We start from the raw sequence: 26,144 nt of genomic DNA, 5'->3' as shown, positions 1-26,144 counted from the left end.
TTTAACTGACGTATTTGAATGATTTTCCTAAAATGAAAAGAAGGACAAGACAGACAGACAGACAGACAAACAGACAGAGATGTAAAGGATAACAAGACTCACTCTTTGCAAGTATGTCGTGCCAGACGTATGACAAGAGCTGGACGGTTGTGATGGTGTCATCGTACAGTCCATGACTGGAATACCGTCGACCATCACCTGGAAACCTGTGCCGAAGCGTCCTTGCTCATACAATACCTGGAAAGGGATATTTTCTCGTTATTATTGTCAGAGATATTTTCAGTTTTATCCTGAACTTAGCTGAGCAGGATATAAGTTGGTTGCATTTTCTTGTTACATTTTATATATCAAAGCTGTGCATGCATGTATAGTTGTAGCCTCAAAAAGTGTAATATTAGCTATGTGCGCCTTTGAAAATGTATCATGGAATGTGGGTGAACATATTATATGGTATATGATATTTTATCAAATATACAAGTACAGTAGCACCTATACCAAACATGTCTGTCTGAACAATTACATGTAAGGCAAACAGCTGCAGCCTGCATAATGACATGAGAATTAATATAAATATATTATTTATAAACAATACGTGAATGGAAAAAAGAATACAAAGCCTCTTGAAAATAATCTGTAAGTAACAAATAGAGAAAGACAGAACAGAGGCAGACAAACAGAGCAAGATTCCGTGCCCGTGAGTTTATTCTTGAGAGCAAGCATTCATGTAAAAATGCTTGCGAGTATTGCAACAACTTGTTGTGTATGTTTATGCAGGAGTGCTTGTGAGTGTGTATGAAGATGTGTATGCGGTATATTATGCGATGTTCGTGCGTACGCCAGTAACGTCGACATAAACATTATTTTGATTTTTCTTGACGGGGATGATATTGTTTGTTTAACAGCGTCCTCAAAACATGTTTTAAGTCGTCAGAAGTTTAAGACTTCGTAGGAAAAAAAAAAGAAGGAAAGAAATAAAGAGAGAAAGAAGTAAATTTTCAGATAATAAGAAGGGATGAGTGAAAGATTCACGGGAGAGAGAGAGAGAGAGAGAGAGAGAGAGAGAGAGAGAACAGTGGATAAAAGTTTCCGTCTTATGCAAAAGAAAGTCAAAATAAAAGTCTGTGCAAATTTTAAAATGAAAGGTGCAAAAAACTGCCGAACCTGAGAGACGTGTTCAGCTCACCTCATGCTGACAAAGGTTTTATCACCATTTTATTTCTTATTTATTGCTTATTACGTATTTATGAACTGGTTCGGATATGAATTGGACATAGTGTTGAGAAGCATAAAGCTGTCATCGCGGGCGCATGAACATTCATTTAATGACGGCAATGTTTGCGCTTAAAGATCTGACGTCAGAATGCCTCCTTGGCGTTCTGCCTTTCTTGGTGTTACAAGTAATTCGTTTTAGACCAAATTTCGTGGTACTGTGATACTGTTAATGATTATATCTGGTGAGGATATCGGAGAGGGAAGGAATGAAATGCTTGTTTTTTTTTTTTTACAAACTTATTTAAAAGGTATAACTGAAAAAAGTCGGAAAGTTATTGTCGAATGACAATAATAAGTAGAAAAAGGGCAAAATATTGTTCAGATGGAGAATAAATGTAAAGATAGATAAAGAATTCATCACAAATTAGAAATTATATATATATATATATATATATATATATATATATATATATATATATATATATATATATATATATATATATATATATATTGTAGAAATCATCACACACAATCACGTGTGGAACAGAAATAAATTTCTGACTCACGTGAGTATATTTCTGTTCCACACGTGATTGTGTGTTGATATTTCTATCTTATTCACTCAGAAGGGATAATTCATGATGAAATGTTGTCCATTGGGTCATTGCTGAGTCGGGAAGTTGGGAAAACTCGCTGGTATGCAAGCAGTTAGCTTAGGGTAATTCCAGGTGCAGTTGCTCAGGTTATAGACTTGTATGGCCCAGTGGGTAACTTCCTTCTTTCACACCTAGAGACCTGGGTTCGATACGTGAGTCAGAATTTATTTATATATATATATATATATATATATATATATATATATATATATATATATATATATATATATATATATATTATTATTATTGTGTGTGTGTGTGTGTGTGTATGTGTATATATATATAAATTGTCTGTATGTGTGTACGTACGTATCTGTGTATGCTTAGGTAAGCCAACTTGCCTGAACTTATAGGCGATAAAAGCAAGCTAGCTTACCTGAATAAAATAAGTTCCATTTTAACCGAGCATAAGAGGTAAAAGAGGCAGACTTACTTGAGTATAGAGGTTTACCTGAGCAATAGGTGATAAAGGCCAGCTTACCTGAGCATAGAGGTAATAAAGACCAGACTCTTTGACGGTGACCAGTCCTCTTCTGAGAGTATATTTTCTGTTCAATCCCAGATTGTCCATCCAAGCGGCAGGGGTCCATTCATCGTGAATGTCGCTGCCAGATACTAGGAAGAAAATAATAATAATAATAATAATAATAATAATAATAATAATAATAATAATAATAATAATAATAATAATAATTCTTAACTATTTAGGATGTATAGTACTCAGTATTTTGTACGGGGGGATGCTAGAAAAAAATGTATTAAAGGATGCGCAGAACTGTAAGAATAAGTGCTGGCATAAAGTCAGTTTAAATTTTTCTTTAAAAAAATCTACATTTTTAAAGGGAATTGAAGATCACTAAGACCTTTGAAATAACATAAAACTCTTTAGGATGAATTTCATTTCTCCTTCCTAAGCGACTTGTGCAAACAGTTATAATACAGTTTAAAAGGCGTTAACATCTCCGTGTCATTTTTGCTAATTAACAAAACTGATGGGAAGTGTGATGAAATATGATTTCCATTTTTGAAATGGTTTCTCTCTGCGTCATTTGCAGACATGTATCTTACTCTGAAATCATCATTGAACTGGTTTTCCCTTTTCCTGAGTCACAAACAAAATGTAGGTTTCTTAACTGCCTTATGGTTTCACTTCCTTAACTCACTGGTAAACTTATTGTTAAGACGCCCTGGCTATTTGGTTTCCTCTCTTCGCCTAAGTTTTATTTCCATAGGTCACTGGCAAGTCGCGTTTTTCTGAGTCAGTGATAGTTAGTTGGATTCTCTTTGTCGTTAGTGAGTTTTGGCTTCCTTTCTTTGATTTTTTTTATAAGTCAGTGGCTAATCAAACCATTTAAGCCTCTGTTCAAATGAATTCTCTTCAATGCAACCTCTATTTTGTTTCCTTGAATCGTCAATGAATTTCTCTGTTGTCTTAAGTCACTGATGAATTAGTTTTCATCTACTGACAAACCTGGTTCCCACCTAAAGTCAAAGATGCAGAGCTTGCCCTTCCTAAGGACTGCTAAATTTGAAATGCTTCAGGAATATAATTTCATGTCTTGACATTTTACCCAACTCGATATCGTATTTTTCGCGCTGGTTTCTTTCAATGATTCGTCACTTAACAAAATTCCAGAGAGTGGTTTGACTTAGAACGCAATTTCATCTGCACATTATTTCCAAGTTGGTGAATTTCATAGAATCAGAGGTTTCACTGATTTACTAGCTTACATCGTTCAAAAGATTATTTTGTCTTATCTTATTTCATAACAGTCGTTTCTTGCATCAGAACTTTAATAATTTTTTTTATAAGTTACAAGAACTCAATAGATTGATTTGCTTTATTTGATAAAATGAAAATTGTTTCTGGTATCAAAACTAAAGCCAATTTTTTATCGGCCACAACAAATTATGTGCTTTGGAAACTCGATAGATTGCGTTTCTCTTTTTTTTTATTTCGCAAAAAATTGTTTATTGCATCAAATTTTAACCAAATATGTTTTCAGCGATGAAAAAAAAAATCCAAGATTGGTTTATTTTCTCAATTTCATATCAAATGTCCCTTGTATCTTTTATATAGCTTGATATTATTTAACTTACAAAGATTGTTCCTTGCATCTAAACTTTAATCAAAGATATTTTCAGCTATGAAACTCATAAATCTATCAACTATAAAGATCCAAGATTGGTTTCTCTTATTCAGTTTCATATCAGATGTCCCAGATGTCCCTTGTATCTTTTTTATAGCTTGATATCATTTAACTTTAAAAAAATGTTCCTTGTATCTAGACTTTAATTATGTTATCAGCTATGAAAAATCTATCAACTATAAAGATCCGAGATTTGTTACTCTTATTCAATTTCGTATCATATGTCCCTTGTATCTTATCTGTGACGTACAAGATTGGTTTCCCTTACTCAGTTTCATATCAGGTGTTCCATTTCATCTAATCTATAACCAAAATCATAGATCAATACCAACAGGATATCATACCATGGTGCGCGGTCCGGTTAGCAGGAGCGGCCACGAAATGTCCCAGGGTGATGGCTGACCTGGCTCCTCGTCTGCGGTCCCCACGGCGTGAGGACTTCTTCCTAGGTCTCTTCTTCCTGGCATCCTTTGGAATCGAAGGAGAAAAAGTTGAGGTTAGTTTGTTCGTGACAGAATTTAAGTTAGGTCGGTGATGTCAGAAAACAATATTATATTTGGGCATTGGGTTAAACGAGAATCAAGTCATGAATTTGGTAAAAGGAAAAAAAAATTTATTTCTATTTGAACAGGGTTCATTAGTTTTTATTTTTTTCTGGTAAAATAGGTAAACATTCAGTAAATGACTCACAGGTGTAATATTTAGAATTTATAGTGCTTTTTAAGCAGACCTGATCATGTGTCATTTACTAAAAAACGTTTAGAAATGTGGAATGAAAATCCATATTTTAAAAAATTATGATGTTTAACATTGTAACACTTGCATAAACAGTAATGTTAAACTATGTACATACATTCTACACACACACACACACACACATATAATATATATATATATATATATATATATATATATATATATATATATATATATATATATATATATATATATATATATATATATATATATATATATATATATATATATATATATATATATATATATATATATATATATATATATATATATATATATATATATATATATATATATATATATATGTATATATATATATATATATATGTATATGTGTGTGTATATATATATATATATGTATATATATATATATATATATATATATATATATGTATATATATATATATATAATATATATATATATATATATATGCCTATATATATAAAATGTGTGTGAGTGAATGTACAAAGATGACAGCAATACATTCCCTCAGATACCAAAAAGATGACAGCCATCCCTCAGATACCAGATAGCTGGTTCCTTCCCTACCTTCCCAGCATAAGGGTTAACGAGAGCATCGGCGGCTTTGAAGGACTGGGGTCCTTGCCGGACGACTGTTGGCGTCTGTGGGACCACGATGGCCGCTGAGGTTTGGGGCACTACGCTGTTGACGCCGGTGGAGGGGAATCCGTCGTTGCGGGCTGTGGCCTGAACAAGGGGCGGTTATTTGCCAGCGGTTATGATGAAGGTTAATTCAAGGGAAGAGTACCGTTGATGGTCGGCTTTTATTGTGATTAAATAATTGTCGGGATAAGCTCATAAGGTTGATAGACAAAAACTGTAAGGATTCAAGGAATGGGAGTATAAGGTTGATAGACAAAAATTGTAGGGATTCAAGGAATAGGATTATAAGGCTTGTGGACGAACAGGGATTCAATTAATAGGTTTGTGGTTAAACAGGGATTCAAAGAATAGGATTATAAGGTTTGTGGAAAACATGGATTCAAGGAATATGATTATAAGGTCTGTGGAAAACATGTATTCAAGGAATGGGATTGTAAGGTTTGTAGACAAATAGGGATTCAAGGAATAGGATTATAAGGTTTTTAGACAAATAGGGATTCAAGGAATAAGATTATAAGGTTTGTGGACAAATAGGGATTCAAGGAATAGGATGGTAAGGTTTGAGGACAAACAGGGATTCAAGGAATAGGATTATAAGGTTTTTGGACAAATAGGGATTCAAGGAATAGGATTATAAGGTTTTTGGACAAATAGGGATTCAAGGAATAGGATGGTAAGGTTTGTGGACAAACAGGGATTCAAGGAATAGGATTATAAGGTTTTTGGACAAATAGGGATTCAAGGAATAGGATTATAAGGTTTGTGTAAAACAAGGATTCAAGGAATAGGATTATAAGGTCAGTGGAAAACATGGATTCAAGGAATAGGATTATAAGGTTTGTGGAAAACATGGATTCAAGGAATATGATTATAAGGTTTGTGGACAAACAAGGATTCAAGGAATAGAATTTTAAGGTTTGTGGACAAATAGGAATTCAAGGAATAGGATTATAAGGTTTGTGGATAAACAAGGATTCAAGGAATAGGATTATAAGGCTGATGGATAAATATTACAGGGAATCAAGGAATAGGATTATAAGGTTTTTGGACAAACAGGGATTCAAGGAATAGGATTATAAGGTTTGTGGAAAACCTGTATTCAAGGAATAGGATTATAAGGTTTGTGGACAAATAGGGATTCAAGGAATAGGATTATAAAGTTTGTGGAAAACATGTATTCAAGGAATAGGATTATAAGGTTTGTGGGCAAATAGGGATTCAAGGAATAGGATTATAAGGTTTGGGACAAACAGGGATTCAAAGAATAGGATTATAAGGTTTGTGGACAAATAGGGATTCAAGGAATAGGATCATAAGTTTCATGGACAAATATTACAGGGATTCAAGAAATAGGATTACAAGATTGAGGGATACATATTATAGGGATCCATGTAGAGGGATTATAAAGCTGATAGACAAAAATTCTAAGGAATTAAGGAATAGCATTTTAAGGTCGATGGACATATAATATAGGAATTCAAGTAATAGTATTATAAGGTTGATGGACAAACATTACAGGGGATTAATGGATAAGATCATAAGGATGATGAATAAATATAAAGAAATACAAGGAATAGGATTGTAAGGTTGATGGACTAATAGTATGAGGATTCAAGATACAGGATTATAAGTCTGACTGGCCAGTATTGAGGATTCATGTAATCAGATCAGTAGCCTGATGAACTAATATTATCTTGAGTAATCAGGGAATAGGATTGTAAGATTAATGGCCAATTGGTATGATTAAGTTCTTAGGGGAATAATCAAAAGGTTAATGGCCAGTATTTACTACGATTGAGAAAAAGATTCACAGGGTTCATGGCCCTTGTTTATGATTAGGTTCTAAAGGGAAGTAATGGCTAATATTTATCGTAAAGACTCAAGGGATAGACTCATAAGGAACTTGAACATTGCTTGTGATCAGATTCCGAGGAAATAGTCTTAAGTTAATGCTAACTATTATCATAATTTATGTTCAAACGGAAAGTTTCACAAGTTTGTTGGCCAACTAACGTCTCAAATTAGCGTTAAGGGGAAACAGTCACGTGTGGAAGGGAAATAATCGTAATATCAACGGCCAATGTTTGTTTCGAACTGAACGGAAAGAATAACAATGAATAGCCTTCGTTTACAGCTTTATTCTCTGGAGAGAATCTCAAGGTTCGTGACCATTGTATACGACTGGATTCTTTGGAAACACTAGCCATCGTCGTGATCACGATTCAGTTGAATGAATTAAAAAGTTAATTTGTCAACTATTATATTGAGGATTTAAGAAACTGGCTACCACATTACGTCCTAGAAAACTTATGAGGGGAAAGCGCAGATTTGGAAAACCAAGTTCTGATTAGAAGTCTGAAGAGGGATAAAAGAAAGGATTTGTGTAGGTCAGGCTAAAAACAACAAAATATATAGCTGTCTACAAAAGAGAAGAAAATATGCTTTGATTATCTATCACAGAAAACATACATGAAACATATATAAACAAGGAGGAAATATGCAAATAAAATAAATCATATGCTAAAATCATGAAAGTAAGAAGAAAAATGTAGAAAATAATGTGAACTATTATAAGTAACTTATAAATAAAAGCATTAAAAACTAAAAGCTAAACTAAAAGACGCTCAAGCCTTTTTTTTTTTTTTATTCTTGTTGAAGGCAGCGCAAGCAAAAAGCAGTCTGTGGTTGTTGCTAGTATGTAGAGACACTGGATTATCCATACAGACACAGCTGTAGATTTTGGGAAAATATGCAGAAAAGTGTTTTTCTTCGTCGCTCTAGAGTTGGTAAAGTAAGACAGGTCAACACTTCTTTTTTTTTTCCATTCCCAGGAAGCTGCTTCACGCATTACATGTTCTTTTTTCTGTAAAGGCGCAATATTTAATGTCTCTTCCGTTTCAACGTGGAAAGGAAAAACATACATAGTATTTTTATTCAGTTACTGAAAATGAGTTTTTGTTCTCCCGTGGTGAAAATGTGAAAAAAATAACGTGTCTGTAATTTAGTCTCACGGAAGGAAAAAAACTTCCTCCCCTTGTTTGTGGAGAAAAAAAAAAAAGAATAGCCTTTTTTGGAAAGAAAAATTCCCAAATTCTCTGACCTTTCGTCTACCAAAAAGTGAGAGCGGAAGTTTCTCATCTCCTCTTTTTCAGATAAAAAAAAAAAAAAGCATACTTTCCATCCTCTTCTCATGAAAGCCGTCTATAGTTTTTTTTGTTATCCGAGAACAAACAGTTTTCGAGTGATGAATTATATAGAAAATTTCCTTTCCTTTCCACTGTCAAAAATAAAAAACACGTTCCAAAGGTCCCCATTTACTCTTTTAGTAAGTTTCTCGCTGTGGCGTCCATTTCTTAAATCATGCACAGCCAAACATGCATTTTAGTTTCGAGTTGATTATTCCTAAACATGCACTGTGATTACGAACATTCTTGATAATCAATTTTAGGAGAATCCATCTTTCGGATATCAAAGTTCAGGATACACTACCATCGTTCTAATTCACTAAAGCTAAAAGCATGTACTAATTGATAATATACAATATGCGACTAAAACTCTGACTCTCTTTATTTCGTTGCCTATTTACAAAATGAAAGTATATTCTCGTTGCCTAGTTACCAAATGTGAGTACATTCTCATGCAATACATTATCCCTCGCAAAGGACAAAAGTATTTATCTTTGTTTTATTTGCCTGAGTTTGGCGAGCAGCCTTAGGAGTCCGTCATTCTTTTCTATCGGTTTCAGGAGTCAAAACACAGCCATATAAGGTTTGGTTGTTAATTAATTCTTTCTTTCAGTTCTGAGTTACTCCTTTGCTATCTTTTTAAGAATCTTTCTCTGCGTCCAGTATCGTTTGTTGTTTGTGTGTTTTTTTTTTCTCTCTCTCTCTTTCTTTGCATGCAGCCATCTAACCATGTATCCTCGTTATCTCCTTCCTACGTACAATTCTTTTACGGCAGTCTGTAGGATGTCCGTCATTTATGTTTGTTCAATCCTTTTGCTCTCTTTGCAAGCAGAACCCTCTAAGCGCGTACTTATGCATTAGCAGCAAATGGCCAGCACCCTCTAACCACTCACAGACTAACTACCTTCACAAACGAATCTCGGTACAGCACATTGGCAGGATTTTGGTTAGAATGGTCACGTGACTTCTGGCGGCGACGAATTTCCCTGCCTGCCCCGTGCAGACTCTGTTGGGGGTTTGGGTTGGGAAGAGAACAGCAGCAGCAACAGCGGGAACAGCAGTAGTAGTAACAGCAACAGCAGCGGCAACAGCATAAAAAAACAGTAACAGCAGGTTGGGTTATTTTCCGGGAAAAGTAGGATACGTAGAGGATCCAGAGGAGTGAAAGATGCAATGGAATTAAGGGACTGCTTAGATGGTGCGTGAAGTTTGCAATATATATATATATATATATATATATATATATATATATATATATATATATATATATATATATATATATATATATATACATATATATTTATGTATATATATATATATATATATATATATATATATATATATATATATATATATATATATAAATATATATACATATATTTTTATATATATATATATATATATATATATATATATATTTATATATATGTATATATATATATAATATATATATATATATATATATATATATATATATATATATATATATATATATATATATATTTTTTTTTTTTTTTTTTTTTTTTTTTAGAGGCAAGTGTAAGCTAGGATCTAAAGGATACAATTGGACAATTTAATGGTGGATTATGCCACGCGTGTAAGATCAAACTGAGATATGGAGGATGTGAGTATAACTGGAATATAAGGGAATAATGAAAACCAGTAAGAAAAGTTTTAGTAAAAGTGGGATACATTCGAAAGGTGTGAAAAACATACATAAGCAAAACTAGAATAAAAAGGATATGAGGAAGCCCTGAAATACGCAGGATATAAAAACTGGATTTGAAGGCTGAAAATACAAGCTATAAAGGACAAAAGAATACCTAGCCTCCCGTAACTCTGCATCAGGAAATCTAATAGACTACAATTAGTAAGTAATGCCCCTTGCCCATAAACGGGGTATACAGGATTGAAAAAGGAAAGGGACTTGGGTACATTGTGTGGGTAGAGGTAGGTAGAGGTAGCAGAGGTATGAAATAGCCGCTCATTAAAGTTGTATTATGGCAAACCTTACTTGGAGTGCGAAGCAAGATGATAGATTTCACTCCTCATATGCACTGCCAAAAGTAGTGTTACTATTCACAAATACACAAGGTATACGCTGCTGGATTAATTAAAATAAAATACTGGCTACTAGCATGAGAACGTGCTCATGCTTCGTTATGATTACTGTCTGCAAATGATTAGCATACACTTTACAAGACGTGAAAAAAATCATGAGCAATTCAGGCCATTATCAGGTTGCACAGTGGTTTCCAGGCGTGAGAATGGAATGAATGAAATTATTTTTTAATCATTAAAGGATAAAGTATTCACGATCATCTGAAATAATTCTAAAAACTGAAGAAGTCTGGAAACCGCCGTGATGTATGTAGCTCTTCAATAGCCCTAGAAAGTTATACAGAAATAAAATACTGTTAAATATGGCTAGCATCAAACGTAGAGTTTTTAATGCAAATTCGGCTGTCACGTCAAACGTTACAACATATCTACAGGATAGCAAAAGTAAGGCAAAAATTCAGTAATCAACATCCAAAAACAATTACACATAAAACCATAAATCTCCCGTTAAAAGTTAATATCAATCTACTTCGAAACAGCAAACATAGAGATATGGGTAAAAGTGACCTTCAGCTCCTCAACTGTTTTATAGCAGCCATCTTGAATGAAGTATAACCCATAGATTATCGCTTGGCCTTTCATTGGTGATGGTGCTGTAGCCACACATATCAAAAGCATGCCATTCTTTTTCATTTGTGGAGAGAAACAAAATCATTCCCATTCGCCAAAGAGCTGACAGCCTGCAGTCTTACCTTGACGCGGATGCTCCTCTGAAGGACCGGAGATCGGCGTCTTCCACTTCCCTGTCGAGTGAGAGCGACGTTCTCTGCGTCGTAGTCTTCGTAGTCGCTGCTGTCGTCATCTACTGCCTTGACTTGAGCCCTGGGGGAGAGTTCAGGGCCTGAAGCTGGTGGGTACCGCTGGCGTCTCTTCTTAGGGACCCACAAGTTCGAAACTCTGATAAGGGTGAAGGCTTCAGTCAGTAAGTCGAGTCTAGAGACAATTACGGAAGGAGGTGGCAGATGGCGGCCATTGTTAGCGCCAAATGTGGATAGTGTATGACCAAGAGGTTACGGTGGCTATTTATTTGGGATGTAGTGAGCCAGTGTTAGTGACTGTAGCAATGTTTACGTCTGGAAATGTTACAGAAAGATGTAAATGTGTTAAAAAAGGATCATGAAAACATCAAAGTATTTTGTTTTTCACACATTAATCTACAACTACAAACTTGTTACAAGTCTTAACCAGTAATTAAAGTTGTATCCTTTTGTTAAGTACATTGGTGAATTTGCCTATGAGGGCCTTCCAAACTACTTTACGGCTATATACATTGTTAGTACATAATCTCTTTTAAGAGAAGTGATGCGAAATTGTAACAACAGCATTGATAGAAAGGAATGCTCACATTCCTCCTGTATTTCATAACAAGGTACAGTTACGTCATTGCCTTGGATATACAATAGAGAGAGGGGTCACATGTCATAAAGAACGGCTCAGTCAAAACAAGACACCCAATGTCTCGAGGGGACATGTCCCAATGCAGGTGTCCTGTTTCGATGATCCTAGCAAGTGCGTGGAAGTGTGTCAACTAATAAATTGCTGTATTGTGAGAACGCCGCATTCCTAGCGACGGACGCGTCGCCCCTTAATAGCTGTCGGACATCGGATGCTTTGCCCGGTAACTGTAGAAAGGGGAACGAGTGATTCTTACGTCACCTCAGGTAAACTAATCCTTGAGGGGGACGTGCAAAGGGCGAGGAGAGTCTGGTTCATCTTTGCACGCCGTACATCTTATAAATAAAAAAATAAAAAAATAAATAACTGAATATATAGATAGATAGATAGATAGATAGATATAGAATAGTTGGATTGTATAATGAAAGACTGAAAAGATAATTAGGGTGTGCATTAATCAGGTTCTCCGCTTTGGTAATGAAATACAGTTCCTTAAAGAAAACTAAAAGATAAAAGTTGGAAGCTGTTTCAATGAATTGCTCATGAACTACATATTTTTTAAGAATAGTTTGAATGGTGAGAGATGGGAAGATTCGTAACAGTGGAAAAAAGATTAGCGTACGTGAGAGGATGAATCAGAGTCCTTTGAGATGGCTCAGTCATGTGGAAAGATTGGAGGATAATAGACTGGTGAAACGAACTATGATTCGGAGGGGTTAGAGTCCAAAAGGAGAGGAGCTAGAAAATCCTAGAAAGAGCGAGATAACAGAAAGCGTGTTCCTTAACGTCTAGGGAACGAAGATAGTTCAAGCAATATAAAAGTAAATAAATGGTGCAATTTGTGCAGTGGTTCAATGTGCTGCTCATAAGCCTTATGTGGAGGTGCATGGGCCGTCTATTGGTGCGAAAAAGTTTTTACACAAGGGGCTCATACATTATTCAGTAGTTAAAAAATGTAATGATAGAGGCAGTGACCATTATCTAGTTTTAGAGCCACCCATCTTGGTTCAAATTTCTTGGTGCTCAGTTCATTTTATATATATACATATATATATATATATATATATATATATATATATATATATATATATATATATATATATATATTATATATATATATATATATATATATATTAGCTCAGTGGTCTGGTTAAACTAACGTTAAAAAAAAAAAATATACATACATATATATATAGATAGATAGTGTGTGTACGTATACAGTGTATACAAACATATATATACATATATAAATAATTTAAACATATAAATAACATCAGGCCTACGGGAATAGAAGTACCACTTCAACAGATGACGTAATGTGCGTGATAAAAGGATTGCAATGCACTGAGTCATGCAATCAGCCATGTAGGTTCCTTTAACATTAAAGTCATTCTCTTCTCTCTCTCCCTCTCAAATAAACATGCAAACATTCAGCTTCTATTCGTTCCATCTTTGGTAAACCATTTCTTTCTTTCGTCATATATACCGCGTGTGTGTGTGTATATATATATATATATATATATATATATATATATATATATATATATATATATATATATATATAAACATACATATATTACATATAACATGTATACATACACACATACATACAAAACACGCCAAACCAGAATGAGCCAACCCAAAGTATTCGCCCCGCGTTGAAAGATTAAAGACCCAGCTTACCACTGGCGATAACATCATCGCGTTGACCTTTGAAGAGAAGGAGTGTGTATAGAATTTTGCATTCCTTTCTAAACCGATATTTTCTTTCTCTTTATTTATTGCTTTTATTTATTGCCTTTGAGGGGGGCAGGTTTGAATATTTAGCTCCGCTGTACCTGAACGTCTTCGGAATAATATAAAGGCAATTGGTCGTTAAGATAAAGTGCTCAATACTCTAGATTTGACTGATTTAAAAATCGGAAATTATTATCATACTATTATTATTAATGCTTCTATTATTATTTATCAGAATGTGCGCATATTCTTGCGTAACAAACCGAAAGGTCAGTTAACCTAAACATGAAACTTCCGCAATATAAAATAATCATGCGTAAAGAAAAAACACAGAAAATTACAATAATTACTCAGTTACTGATAAACATGAGGAAATAAATAAATAGACAAGTAAATCAGAGTATATATCTGTTAAGGAGAGACGCACTTTGCTATTTTGCAATCACAAGGAGTGTTTGTTATTTGTATCTTCTTCTCTCTGCGTCTGTTACCAAAGAATTTTATTATTATTATTATTATTATTATTATTATTATTATTGTTATTATTATACCCCGAATGAGTTTCTACGTGGCAGCAGGTAAATTATATAAAAGCTGTACTACACAAACGTTAAGGAATAAATGAACTTTGGACAGCTATTATTATTATTATTATTATTATTATTATTATTATTATTATTGTTGTTGTTGTTGTTGTTGTTGTATAAGGACCATAATAACGACTCAATCCGAGAAGACTATTGGCTTGTCAAGGAAGAGGTAATAAAACAGAAAGTCCCTACGTGGAAAGGGCAAAGAACATTAAGAATAGAATAAGAAAATTATAAATAACACTAAACATTCCCTGGATGTTATGAATAAAACCAAGTTATTATTAGTTTCTATTTACGGAAAAAATTCACGACCTGGCGCAATGCAGGAGAAAGGGGAAAAAAAGGATAAGAAGAAAGAAATTAATATTCACTTCTTCAAGTAACATTTATTCATTTTTAGTTTTCCGTAAAAGAAAACTATTGAGATGGCTTTTTATCTGTCTGTCCACCTTCAGATCTTAAAAGCTACTGAGGCAAGAGGGCTGCAAATTGGTATGTTAATCATCCACCCTCCAGTCATCAAACATTCCAAATTGCAACCCTCTGGCCTCAGTAGTTTTTTATTCTATGTAATTTTTAAAAGTTATGCCATGATCGATGCATCTGGCACCGCTTAGAATTGCACCAACAACTGAGTCACCACCGGAGCTGTGGCTGAAAGTTTCATGGGCCGCGGCTGAGATTTTTCATGCGCATTATACGTTGTACAGAAAACTCGATTGCGCCGAAGAAACTTCTGCGCATTTTTTACTTGTTTTTATTCTTTATCTATTAATTTTCAGATGAAGATATCCAGTGAAGGTATCATATGATCACAAAGATAGAAAAGATAAAATCTAGAAAGGATAAAATTTGGTTCAAATCTTTCTTTCTTTCTCTTCGTTTTACCTTTATTCCATCCTTTGATACTAAAATAGTATCTTCATCATTACTATTCTTATCGTCTTTTTCATCTCAAGTAATGTTCAAATTTATTATTATCATATTTCTGTATTATTGTTATATTTATATACACACACACATATACATATATATATATGTATATGTATAATATATATATATATATATATATATATATATACTATAATATATATATATATATATATATATATATATATATATATATATATATATATTTATATATATATATATATATATATATATATATATATATACACACATATATATATATATACAATACATATACATATACATCATTATTAAATTTCTGTTCTTTTCAACATATTTCACGTCTTTTGTATTAAGATAGTATCCCAGATAGATTACTCTTTTCCTATTTTTCATTGCACCGCATTCCATCTCTTTTTTTAATACAGTAATATTAACTAGTAATATTAACTATAGTGCTCCATATTTTCCTTAAAATCATACCACCATTTTCACTTTTTTGTTTTTTTTTATTCGTTTTCAATAATTTTATTCTGCAACAATACCTCCATCTTGGCTATTTTCTCTTTGCTTCTTTCCTCCACTTTCTGTCCTTTTGTAATAACATAATACTATTTAGTTAATTAAATAAGCAACTGGTTTTATTCTCTCCCGAGTCGGAGATCAACTTATGCTAATGACACTCGACCCCTTTATCGGAAGGAAATAAAGCAGATAAGTGACACGAAAATGACATAATGAAGCCACTAATTATATTTTGTCAAGACCCCTGACGTCGAAAGAACATAAATAACTCGTGTAGAACATTATCGGGTGTCGTAACATCGGGAGAACATAAATAACTGGCTAATTAGAAATTATCAGGAGTAATTATCAGGAGTAATTATCAGTTGTAACATCGAAGAAACATCAATCTTTTATAAAGTAAAAACATTATCTGAGGTTGTAAACATGGAAAACCACAAATATCTGATTGACTGGGAGGGATCGGACGCCGAGTGATAGAGAGATGAATTACGTTTTATTGATCTTATAAAATAGGCTTATAAATGGGTGAGCCAATTAGTTTTTTTTAGTGAGAATCGTTAGAAAACAAGTAAAAAAATGCTCCGAGGCTTTGGGTAATCCGAGGATTTAATAAGCCATGGAGGCGTGTAATCAAGACCGCGAAAATAGATATATCTTTTCGGTGGTCTTCAGTGTAACATCTGTATGAGCGCGGCCCATGGAAACCTGACCACGGTCGGTTGCGGCCTATCCTATATTATTGCCTGGGCACGATTAGCTAACTTTAACCTTAAATAAAAATAAAAACTACTGGGGCTAGGGCTGGAATTTGGTATATTTGATGATTTGGAGGTGGATGATCAGCGTACCAATTTTCAGCCCTCCAGCCTCCAGCGGTTTTCAGACCGGGGCGGACAGAAAAACTGCGGACGAACATAAAGTGCGGACGGACGAACAAAAAACAGCCGCACAAAATGGTTTCGGCACACAGAAAACTAAAAGTATGATTTGTTGCAACTTAAGTAAAGTAGACCTGTTAACAGGGATAAGGAAATGATAAGAAAGTCATACGAAAATTATAAGAAAGTACAATGTTTATCGTACTTTCTTATAATTTTCTTATAATCTGCATTGGACGGAACTGAATAATTTTATTCCATCAGAGACATAACAATGAAAGGGAGGTAGAGATGGCTTGGACATATCCTGCGCGCCATACATGGGAGAAAAGAGTATGTGATAGCGTCAATTTGCTCTTAACACCAAAAGAGAGAGAGGGAAAGTTAAAGAAAAGATATTAAAGGTGCTCATAGGAATTTATATTAGATTATAGTACTGGTACCGTTTTGTATAAGTTTTGTATCAGAATTATTATTATTATTATTATTATTATTATTATTATTATTATTATTATTATTATTATTATTATTATTATTAACAATAATAGTAGTAGCAGCAACAATATAGTAGTAGCGGTAGTGGTTGCTGGTGTGATTACATTTCCAATGTTGAGTTTCATGCTTCTCTTAATGAGATTTCCTTCGCGTTTTGTTTGACTTTCATAAAGAAAAAATAGAAAGAATCTTCAGTAGCTGCCTCTAGGATCCAAGCGTCACATTCGTCGCCACGCTATGGCTACAGCAGAAGGATTAGATCCGGTGGGGACCTGCCTCTTTGGTTGACCTCGGCTGGCGCCAGACGCCTTAGTATTGCAGTGGCGAGGCGCCTCTGCCTCCAACCGTATTAAGAATGCGTTAGGATGTAAGTGAATGGACTGAGGGGAAAAGATTTTCCTTTACTCCCTGTTTAACTCAACCTCATCTAACCCCAGAGAAGAATGAGAGGGTAGGTTGGGTTGAAAAAAGTATTTGCTTTTTCCTAATTAACACTCGCCAGGGAGGTTAAATAAAACGAAAGAGGTTGGGTTGGAAAAATATTCCCCAACACCTCCAGTATAATATCAGCCTCATCAGCCTATAAAGGGAGGCCTGCTTGATTGAGCGGGAGTTATCTAGCGTCGCAACTGTTGTTTAATTAGGAAGTTAATAGCAGCAATTGCCGTATATTCACTGTCCATTCTTGTTCACTTTTTTCTCTCTCTCACGATCGTAAGTCCAAAATGAAGCCCTCAATTCTCATTTCATCTAGAAGTTAGAAAAGGACAGTTCCTTTTGATTCATTACTCTCTCTCAAGACGCTAAAGCAAACAGGAGCCGGCAGAAAATTAGTTTCGCCTAATTTATTTATTTAAGATGCGCAACAGCTCATTATTTATTTAATGGAAAGATGACATTCCCATTTCGGCTCAAGTCATTCACTTCCACGAAACTAAATGACACAACGACTGCTTTTGTGTGATATCAAGAAAAATTGGAAATAATTTTATATTGTCTCTTTTCTCCCCGAAGATCTTCAGGAAAAAATTCTAAATTATTGTATATTGTTTACAAGTTACCATATGAATGTCTATTTAAATTTTTTTCCACTAAATTAATCGGAAAATTACCCCACAGACTAATTTTATGAAAGACACTTGAATGGCAGCTTCTCACTCGATTTCTCTTTTGACTGGTGTACCTGTCCCGTCAAAAGTGACAGGAACTCTTAAGCAAACATCGTTTAAAATATATTTCTATACATTTTCTTATTAACAAAAAACAAGGTAAAAATGCGCCAAAGTTTCTTCTGCGAAATCAAGTTTTCTGTACAGCGTATAATCAAGGCCACCGAAAATAGATCTATCTCAGTAAAATGCTGTATGAGCCGCGGCCTATGAAACTTCAACCACGTCCCGGTGGTGGCCTGTCCTGTATCATTGCCAGACGCACGATTATGGCTAAGTTTAACCTTTAATAAGATAAAAACTACTGAGGCTAGATGGCTGCAATTTGTTACGTTTGATGATTGGAGGGTGGATGACCACCATACCAATTTGCGACCCTCTAGCCTCAGAAGTTTCCTAGAAATCTGAGGGCGGACAGAAAAAGTGCGGACAGAATAAAGTGCCGACGGACAGACAGAGCCGGCGCAGCAGTTTTCTCTCACAGAAAACTAAAACGAATAACTGAGTAACTTTTCAAGAAGCTTAAACGGGCGAGGAATCAATCGTGTTGCTAAGGCCAGCCACACGAACAGACAGACACACAAACAAACAGAGAGAGAGAGAGAGAGAGAGAGAGAGAGAGAGAGAGAGAGAGAGAGAGAGAGAGAGACAGGGAGACGAGTCTCTACTTCGTTGTTTGTTACCTTTGCCTCTGCCTCCTCGGATGGCGGACTATGATGAGGAAAACAGTCGCTCATAAATCATATACGGTGGCTTGTTTATAGTGGAGGCTGGTGGGGGGAGGGGGGTTGGGTGGGTGGGAGGTAGGAGGAAGAGTGGGGTGTTAGAAAAGGAGGAAGAGCAGGGATGGGTTGAAGTTGGGGGAGGGGTTAAAGAAAATGAAATAAGACAAGTGGAATAAAAGGAAGAGCGTGATAAGATTTGGAAGGAGAGTAAGAATATGGAGAGAGAAGGGGTGAGTGTTGGGGGGTGGGTAGTGGTGGTGGTAAAAGATATAGAGAAAAGATAAGTAACTGGTTCGGAGAGAGAGGGAGAGAGAGAGAGAAGATGTAATGTTGGGTGTGGAGATTCAGAAGAAAGTGTTAGAGATATACAGGGAGGAATGGTGAAAAATGAGAGTTTAGAGAGAGAGAGAGAGAGAGAGAGAGAGAGAGAGAAAATATAATATTGGAGTAAATGAGAGATTCAGAAGAAAGTGTTAGAGATATACAAAGGAGAGATAGGTGAAAAAATGAAAGAGAGAGAATGAGAGAAAATGTAATATTGGAGTAGTAAGGACATTCAGAAGAAGTGTTAAGAGATGTACAGGAAGATGGTGAAAAAATGTATTAGAGAATATAATATTGGAGTAAATGAGAGATTCAGAGAAAGTGTTACAGATGTGGGAAGAATGATTAAAATATGAGAGAGAGAGAGAGAGAGAGAGAGAGAAACGGAAATTATAAACGAGGCAAAGGAAGGTATGAGACAAAGGAAGGTATGAAGACGGAGAACAGAAATAGATTGAGTGAGATAGATGTCTGTAATGAGCAGAAAAACGCTCTCATGGGAATGTTGCCTCAGTAAAGCACAGATACAAATTCTTTGCATCATATCAAGGAAAAAAAAAGTCATCTAAAAATATCTTGATAGCATTTAAGCTCAACATATAATGAAGTCTCGAGGGAGCTTCCATCATCAGCGGTTATCATTCACTGTCAAGGCCATCAACAGACTCCATGACTGTTTTGTGTGTCTTTTTTTTTTTCTTTTTATTTCATCGGCGTGAAATTCATTTGGTACATACATTATATGACTTCGGGTTCAACGAAGCCATAAAAATTGAGTTCTAACTGGCAAAAGCTAATTATTTTTTTCATGCCCACATAGATTAACGTCGCAGCTCATAAAGCTATTCGTTTTTTCCGAGCTCATAAAAATTAATGTTATAACCTCTCGAGCCTCACTTTTGTCATTACTCGTTAATATTGATAACCTTGTCTTGGTCTCTGCTCAGTTTTTTCTTTCTTTAATTACACTAAGGGTATTGAAAGGGTAAAACCTTTATCCAAGAGGTTTACAAAGATGAAAAGGTCTGATTTAATCATTACAAGGATGAAAGGTCTGATTTAATCATTACAAAAACGAAAAGGTCTGATTTAATCATTACAAAGATTAAAAGTCTGACTTAATCAGTTTCACTCATTTTTGCAGTTAGATTTTAGGGAAATTCGTTCAGTTTTAACGACAAACTTTGATTGCTTTAACGAGAGCGGTTGCCAGAGATCTTCGAAGTTCACCATGAAGTTTAGCAAATTCAAAACTTCTAAAACAGTAAATTGAAAGTTTTTGGAAGAAGTTCACAGAAACGCCATAGGTTCATATCAGGTTTGGAAAGTTAAAAACACCTGATGGTATTATTTTAAAACCTCTACCTAAAATTTGAGAGACATTTAATGTCAAAAAATCTCAACCCAATTGAAAATTCCAGTGAACTACTACATATTTCTCATCTGTGCGAGTACATCTGCACTGGGAGTCAATTCACTCAGGCAAGAGAAATGAGACGACATGATGAGTGTAGGGTCAACGCCCCATCTCGAAAAACAAAATAACCACTGCTAATGAGTCGTGCAGCTGACCTCATGAGGGTCCGTTGCGAATGGCAATAGGTCACAATGAGACCCAGGGTCATGTTTCAATTCTGTAAACAAAGATACGATCAGGGCTACTAGATAAAGCTTGCTTTTTTTGTTTGCTCAGTCGTTTTCTAATTATTCTAAAAAAGTAAACATATATATATATATATTTATATATATATATATATATATATATATATATAATATATTATATATATATATATATATATATATATATATATATATATATATATATACATATAGATATATATACTATATATATATATATATATATATATATATAGATAGATAGATAGATATCGATAATATCTTAGAGAACAACAAAATTAAACCATAATTGACAGATGATAAATGATTCTACAGAAATATAGGGTCAATTAGACAGAAAAAGTTTATAGATAGATAGACAGACAGACATATAGCTAGATAGATAGATAGATAGATAGATAGGCTAAAAAAAAAAGAGAGAAACGCATAAAAAAAAGAACCTTCTAAAAGACACATGCTAGCCAATACGAGCGGCGCCAGAAGTCCTAATATATGGTTACCGGATTGTTCTTATCGCATATTTTGTACACAGTGACACCGCCCGCATTAATAAGGGCCAGGTCACGTGGCATTAGGTAATGAGGATCCAACTCACAACTGTTTGTTGCGGAGGGTAAGGGGAGGCCTTTGGCAGTATCTGGGTGCTTGCAGGGTCAAGATTCTCTCTCTTTCTCTCTCTCTCTCTCTCTCTCTCTCTCTCTCTCTCTCTCTCTCTCTCTCTCTCTGTTATGGATGTTAATGAATAACCTTTAACTCTCTCACTCTCTCCTATAAACTTCAGTACAAAAATAATGACCTTTTCTCTCTGATATAGATGTTATTGCTGATTATTTCTCTCTCTCTCTCTCTCTCTCTCTCTCTCTCTGTTATTTCTCTCTCTCTCTCTCTCTCTCTCTCTCTCTCTCTGTTATGGATGTTAATGAATAACCTTTAACTCTCTCTCTCTCTCTCTCTCTCTCTCTCTCTCTTATAGACTTCAGTGAAAAATAACTTTTTCACTCTGATATAGATGTTAATGCTGATTATCTCTCTCTCTCTCTCTCTCTCTCTCTCTCTCTCTCTCTCTCTCTCTCTCTCTCTCTCTCTCTCTCTCTCTCTCTATTATGGATGTTAGTGAAGATGATCTTTATTTCTCTCTCTACCTCTCTTTACGTTGTAGTGAAAAATGGCGATCTCTCTGTTATAGATGTTAATGCAAATTAACTCCCCCCCCTCTCTCTCTCTCTCTCTCTCTCTCTCTGTTATGGATGTTAATGGATAACCTTTAGCTCTCTCTCTCCCGCTCTTGTAGATCCTAGTGAAAAATAACGATCTCTGTCTGATATAGATATTCACGCAGGTATATCCTCTCTCTCTCTCTCTCTCTCTCTCTCTCCTCTCTCTCTCTCTCTCTCTCTCTCTCTCTCTCTCCCTGTTATAGATTTTAATGAAAGCCAACAACCCTCTCTTTCTTATAGACTTTAGTTAAAAATAACAGCCTCCTTTCTGTGATACAGGTATTCTATAATGAGATTAATTCTCTCTCTCTCTCTCTCTCTCTCTCTCTCTCTCTCTCTCTCTCTCTCTCTCTCTCTCTCTCTCTTTTACAGATTCCAGTGATAAGAATGCTCTCCTCTGTCTGTTAAAGATGTTAATACAGATTAACCCTCTTTCTCTCTCTCTCTCTCCACAACTGAATACAAAGTCTCTCTTCAGGTCCCAAAGTGCTACTTCCCGGCCTTTACTTTGTTATGCCATCATATCTCGATTATGCATTATGTCAACAAACATGCAGATAAAGATTGTATCTAGCACATTTTGAAAATGGCAGTTTATAAAGCAAGCGTGATAATTCTGTCGCATGGGATAGATCGTGTGGATTGCATGTTTATATTCTTTTATTTACTACAGGCCATAGATCTTGCAGATGACATGTTTGTTATCTTACCGGTATTTTCCTGTTAACTACGTGTATCACATCTCATGGACAACAGGTTTATCTTTTACTGGGATTAGCCTGTTTACTGTAGGAGATAAAGCATTTGGATGGCACGCTTATTGTCTTACAAGTTGTCCTCGCTTATTATGTTAGTTGATATTTATGACTTAATTAGGAATGATCTTGCTAGAGGCTTCCTGCTTGTCACAATTGTATCATATGGCTTACATTTTTATGGTCTTACTAGGAGCTTGCTACCAACTCCTTGTATTATTTCATATGAACTGCATGTTTTTGATCTAACTGGAAGCTTAACATTGGCTCTGCTTTAAATCATATTAACTGCATATTAACTGGATGTCCTTGTATACTGCTTGAGTTACATTTTACGGATGGCCTATTTAGGCTCTTAATTTACCTGTTCACTTCTGGAGTTAGACCATGAGTTGGACCATGATGTTTGCGTGTTTAAAACGGTCCTGGTCGTTTCGGTCGTAAGTCACTTGGGCCGTAACATCCAAAACAATGTAAGACGTTATGTTTATGATATTTACCGTTATGTCTATGGTATTTACCGTTATTATTTTATGTTTTGCTTACATCCCCAAGGGGATGGTACTAAACACGGCGCCCATTTTGCACGTAAACGTGCTTACGGCCTAAATGACTTACGGCCGAAACGACCCGAACTCGTTTAATTATAACCTCGACTGGATGAGCCTACAACATATATGGTCTGTTCTTTTATGATTATAGTGAGGTATTCAAGCACTGAAGCACTGTGCTCTATAGAGTTTTATGTTACTGAATCACTGATAAAAGTTACTAATGAGTTCATGATTACAATGTTAAATAGAAGCATCTTTTATCTATCGTGGGAGCTTCATTAAAAGTACTTTGTTTATCGATGCTGCTTCTTATCAGTTCACTGAGAAGCACTTTTGGAAAAGCAATAGTTATATTGAAACAAGGTGACCCTGTAACGAGGTTATAATATCTAGAATTAAAAGCCAAAGTAGTGTTAAAAATATTTATGTACAGAGTTAAAAACGATATGGAGAGATTTTCAGATACTACTCAGTATCCCTCATCTGAAAGTCTCTCCCTATCGTTTTAAACTCTGTACATAAATATTTTTAACACTACTGAGGCTTATAATTCTCGCATGGTTATACTGATATGTTTACCTTTCATGCGTTCGCTTACGTGAGCATTTTGGCACGTGTCATTTTCCTCGACAGTGAACACACGAAATTCATTTTTCCCCAGTCCACTGACTGACGTCCTCCAGTCATCTCATCCAACGAAAATCCTTCACTGGGGTCTCAGGACTTCCAGACTTCCAGGGGATTATGTCATTCCCGGATGCACAGGAAGAAACGGGCCAGTGATCTATGGGTACACAATCTCCCATTACAGGTCTCTGTATCCTCAACATTTGTCAGTGTTGTAACAGATATTGCAATACAGTCAACCCTTGGCCTTGTGCTGAAACTCGATCCTTGGTTAGGTCACTCGGTCGCTATTAGGCAACAGTAATGCGAACTAGGTGTGTTGGGTGAGTCACCCGCTTTGTTATGCTGTTCGTGGCTCGTAATTTAGCCCGTGAGGAACCTCTGTTCCTTTGGGTCTTCAGCATAATTGGCATCGCAAACGTATTGGTCATCAACACCCAGAACGTTGTAAGTTCGCTTGAGTACAAAAGGTAAATATTATTTAACTGGGAAAGTATTCTCGTCGACATAAAAGACACTATATGCTATATCAAATTAACTTCAACAAAATTATATATATTTTTTTATGATATATTCCACATTCTCAGTATGATAAATTCCACGTGAGAAATGGAAGCTTCCAAGGCAATCTTGTTTGTACATAATTGGCACTAAAGTTTAACACATCTGTAGGAACTTGTCTCCTGATCTGCAACCGAACCAACATTACAATTATTATTATTATTATTATTATTATTATTATTATTATTATTATTATTATTATTATTATAGATGAAACCTATTCACAAAAAACAAGCCCACAAAGGGCCAATTGACTTGAAATTCAAACTTCCAAATAAACTTTGGTTTCAACCTCCCACCGCAGACCCCACACTGCAGCAGTAACTGATCATGATAGAGAACCAGTGATTTTTCATCGCCCTGGGGGAGACGCGAACCCGCCACATCTGAATGGCATACCACGGCACTGACCACTATACCAGCGGACCAGTGTGAATGACCTCTATGGTCCTCATTCACCCTTCCCGAAAATTTTATGAAACGCCGGATGAATAAGGTTTGTGAATATTACCGTGACGTAAAAATATCTTGTATAAGGTGATTCAGAAAATTTAATTCACGAGCCTCGAAGTTCGCCCTTGGTTGGAGGCAAGGGGTAATATAAATGTAAAATAAGTGGCCAACAAAGAAATCCTTTTTAATTTCTTATTATCTCTTCACCATTTTTCACTTTGTGATTCTTTGGATACGTTTGTATATTCACAATATATTTTAGAGGTCTTGCAGCTATTTCCTTATTGATATGCATACATAGATTAATATATTAACTTAAACACTCTCACCATACACACACACATATACAGCATATCTCTGTGCGTGTGGGTATATATATATATATATATATATATATATATATATATATATATATATATATATATATATATATATATATATATATATATCTATATATATAATATATATATATATATATATATATATATATATATATATATATATATATATATATATATATATATATATATATATTAAAGTAAACAAAATCACACCTCAGTACACACGAAAGCAGCAGAACTCCAAGAACGAATCCATCCAAACAAGCACATAAAATAAATAACCTTTCCACTCCCAAGTTCGCCTGACCCCGACCTTCCTAAGGTAGTGACTTTCAGAAGCCGGTATGTCGTTTTTGACCGCCTCATTTGCCTCTGTTCTCCTGAACGCCGGCAGGAGCTTCAGTCCAGCGACGTGAGGGCTGCAAATCATGATGGAGTCCCCGAATACAAAGGTCCATTTTATCTCTTATGGTTATTCTTTCAGGGCGTGAATCGCTTCGTCACTCTGAGGTATAATTCTACTCTCGGGAGCGTGCGCAT

The 26,144-nt window shown here is 35.1% G+C and overlaps 1 protein-coding gene across 3 annotated transcripts in view; it reads right to left on the bottom strand.

Moving 5' to 3' along the window:
* LOC136832242 (protein eiger-like) overlaps positions 1 to 26,144 on the bottom strand; it is a 195,126-nt gene that overhangs the window by 1,005 nt on the left and 167,977 nt on the right. For 2 of the 3 annotated variants that reach the window (XM_067093106.1, XM_067093105.1), the window contains 5 exons: positions 11,398 to 11,602; positions 5,325 to 5,483; positions 4,363 to 4,486; positions 2,350 to 2,483; positions 103 to 237 (listed from right to left, as the gene is read on the bottom strand). In XM_067093106.1, coding sequence (XP_066949207.1) covers positions 103 to 237; positions 2,350 to 2,483; positions 4,363 to 4,486; positions 5,325 to 5,483; positions 11,398 to 11,602 — 757 coding nt within the window. The remainder of the gene's footprint in view (positions 1 to 102; positions 238 to 2,349; positions 2,484 to 4,362; positions 4,487 to 5,324; positions 5,484 to 11,397; positions 11,603 to 26,144) is intronic. The other variant, XM_067093107.1, reaches the window with a different exon arrangement.

The sequence above is a fragment of the Macrobrachium rosenbergii genome, chromosome 49, assembly GCF_040412425.1.
Source record: "Macrobrachium rosenbergii isolate ZJJX-2024 chromosome 49, ASM4041242v1, whole genome shotgun sequence".
In the NCBI taxonomy this organism is placed as follows: Eukaryota; Metazoa; Arthropoda; class Malacostraca; order Decapoda; family Palaemonidae; genus Macrobrachium; species Macrobrachium rosenbergii.
Note: the sequence above shows the minus strand (reverse complement) of the source record. Positions and strands in the feature narration are given on the sequence as shown.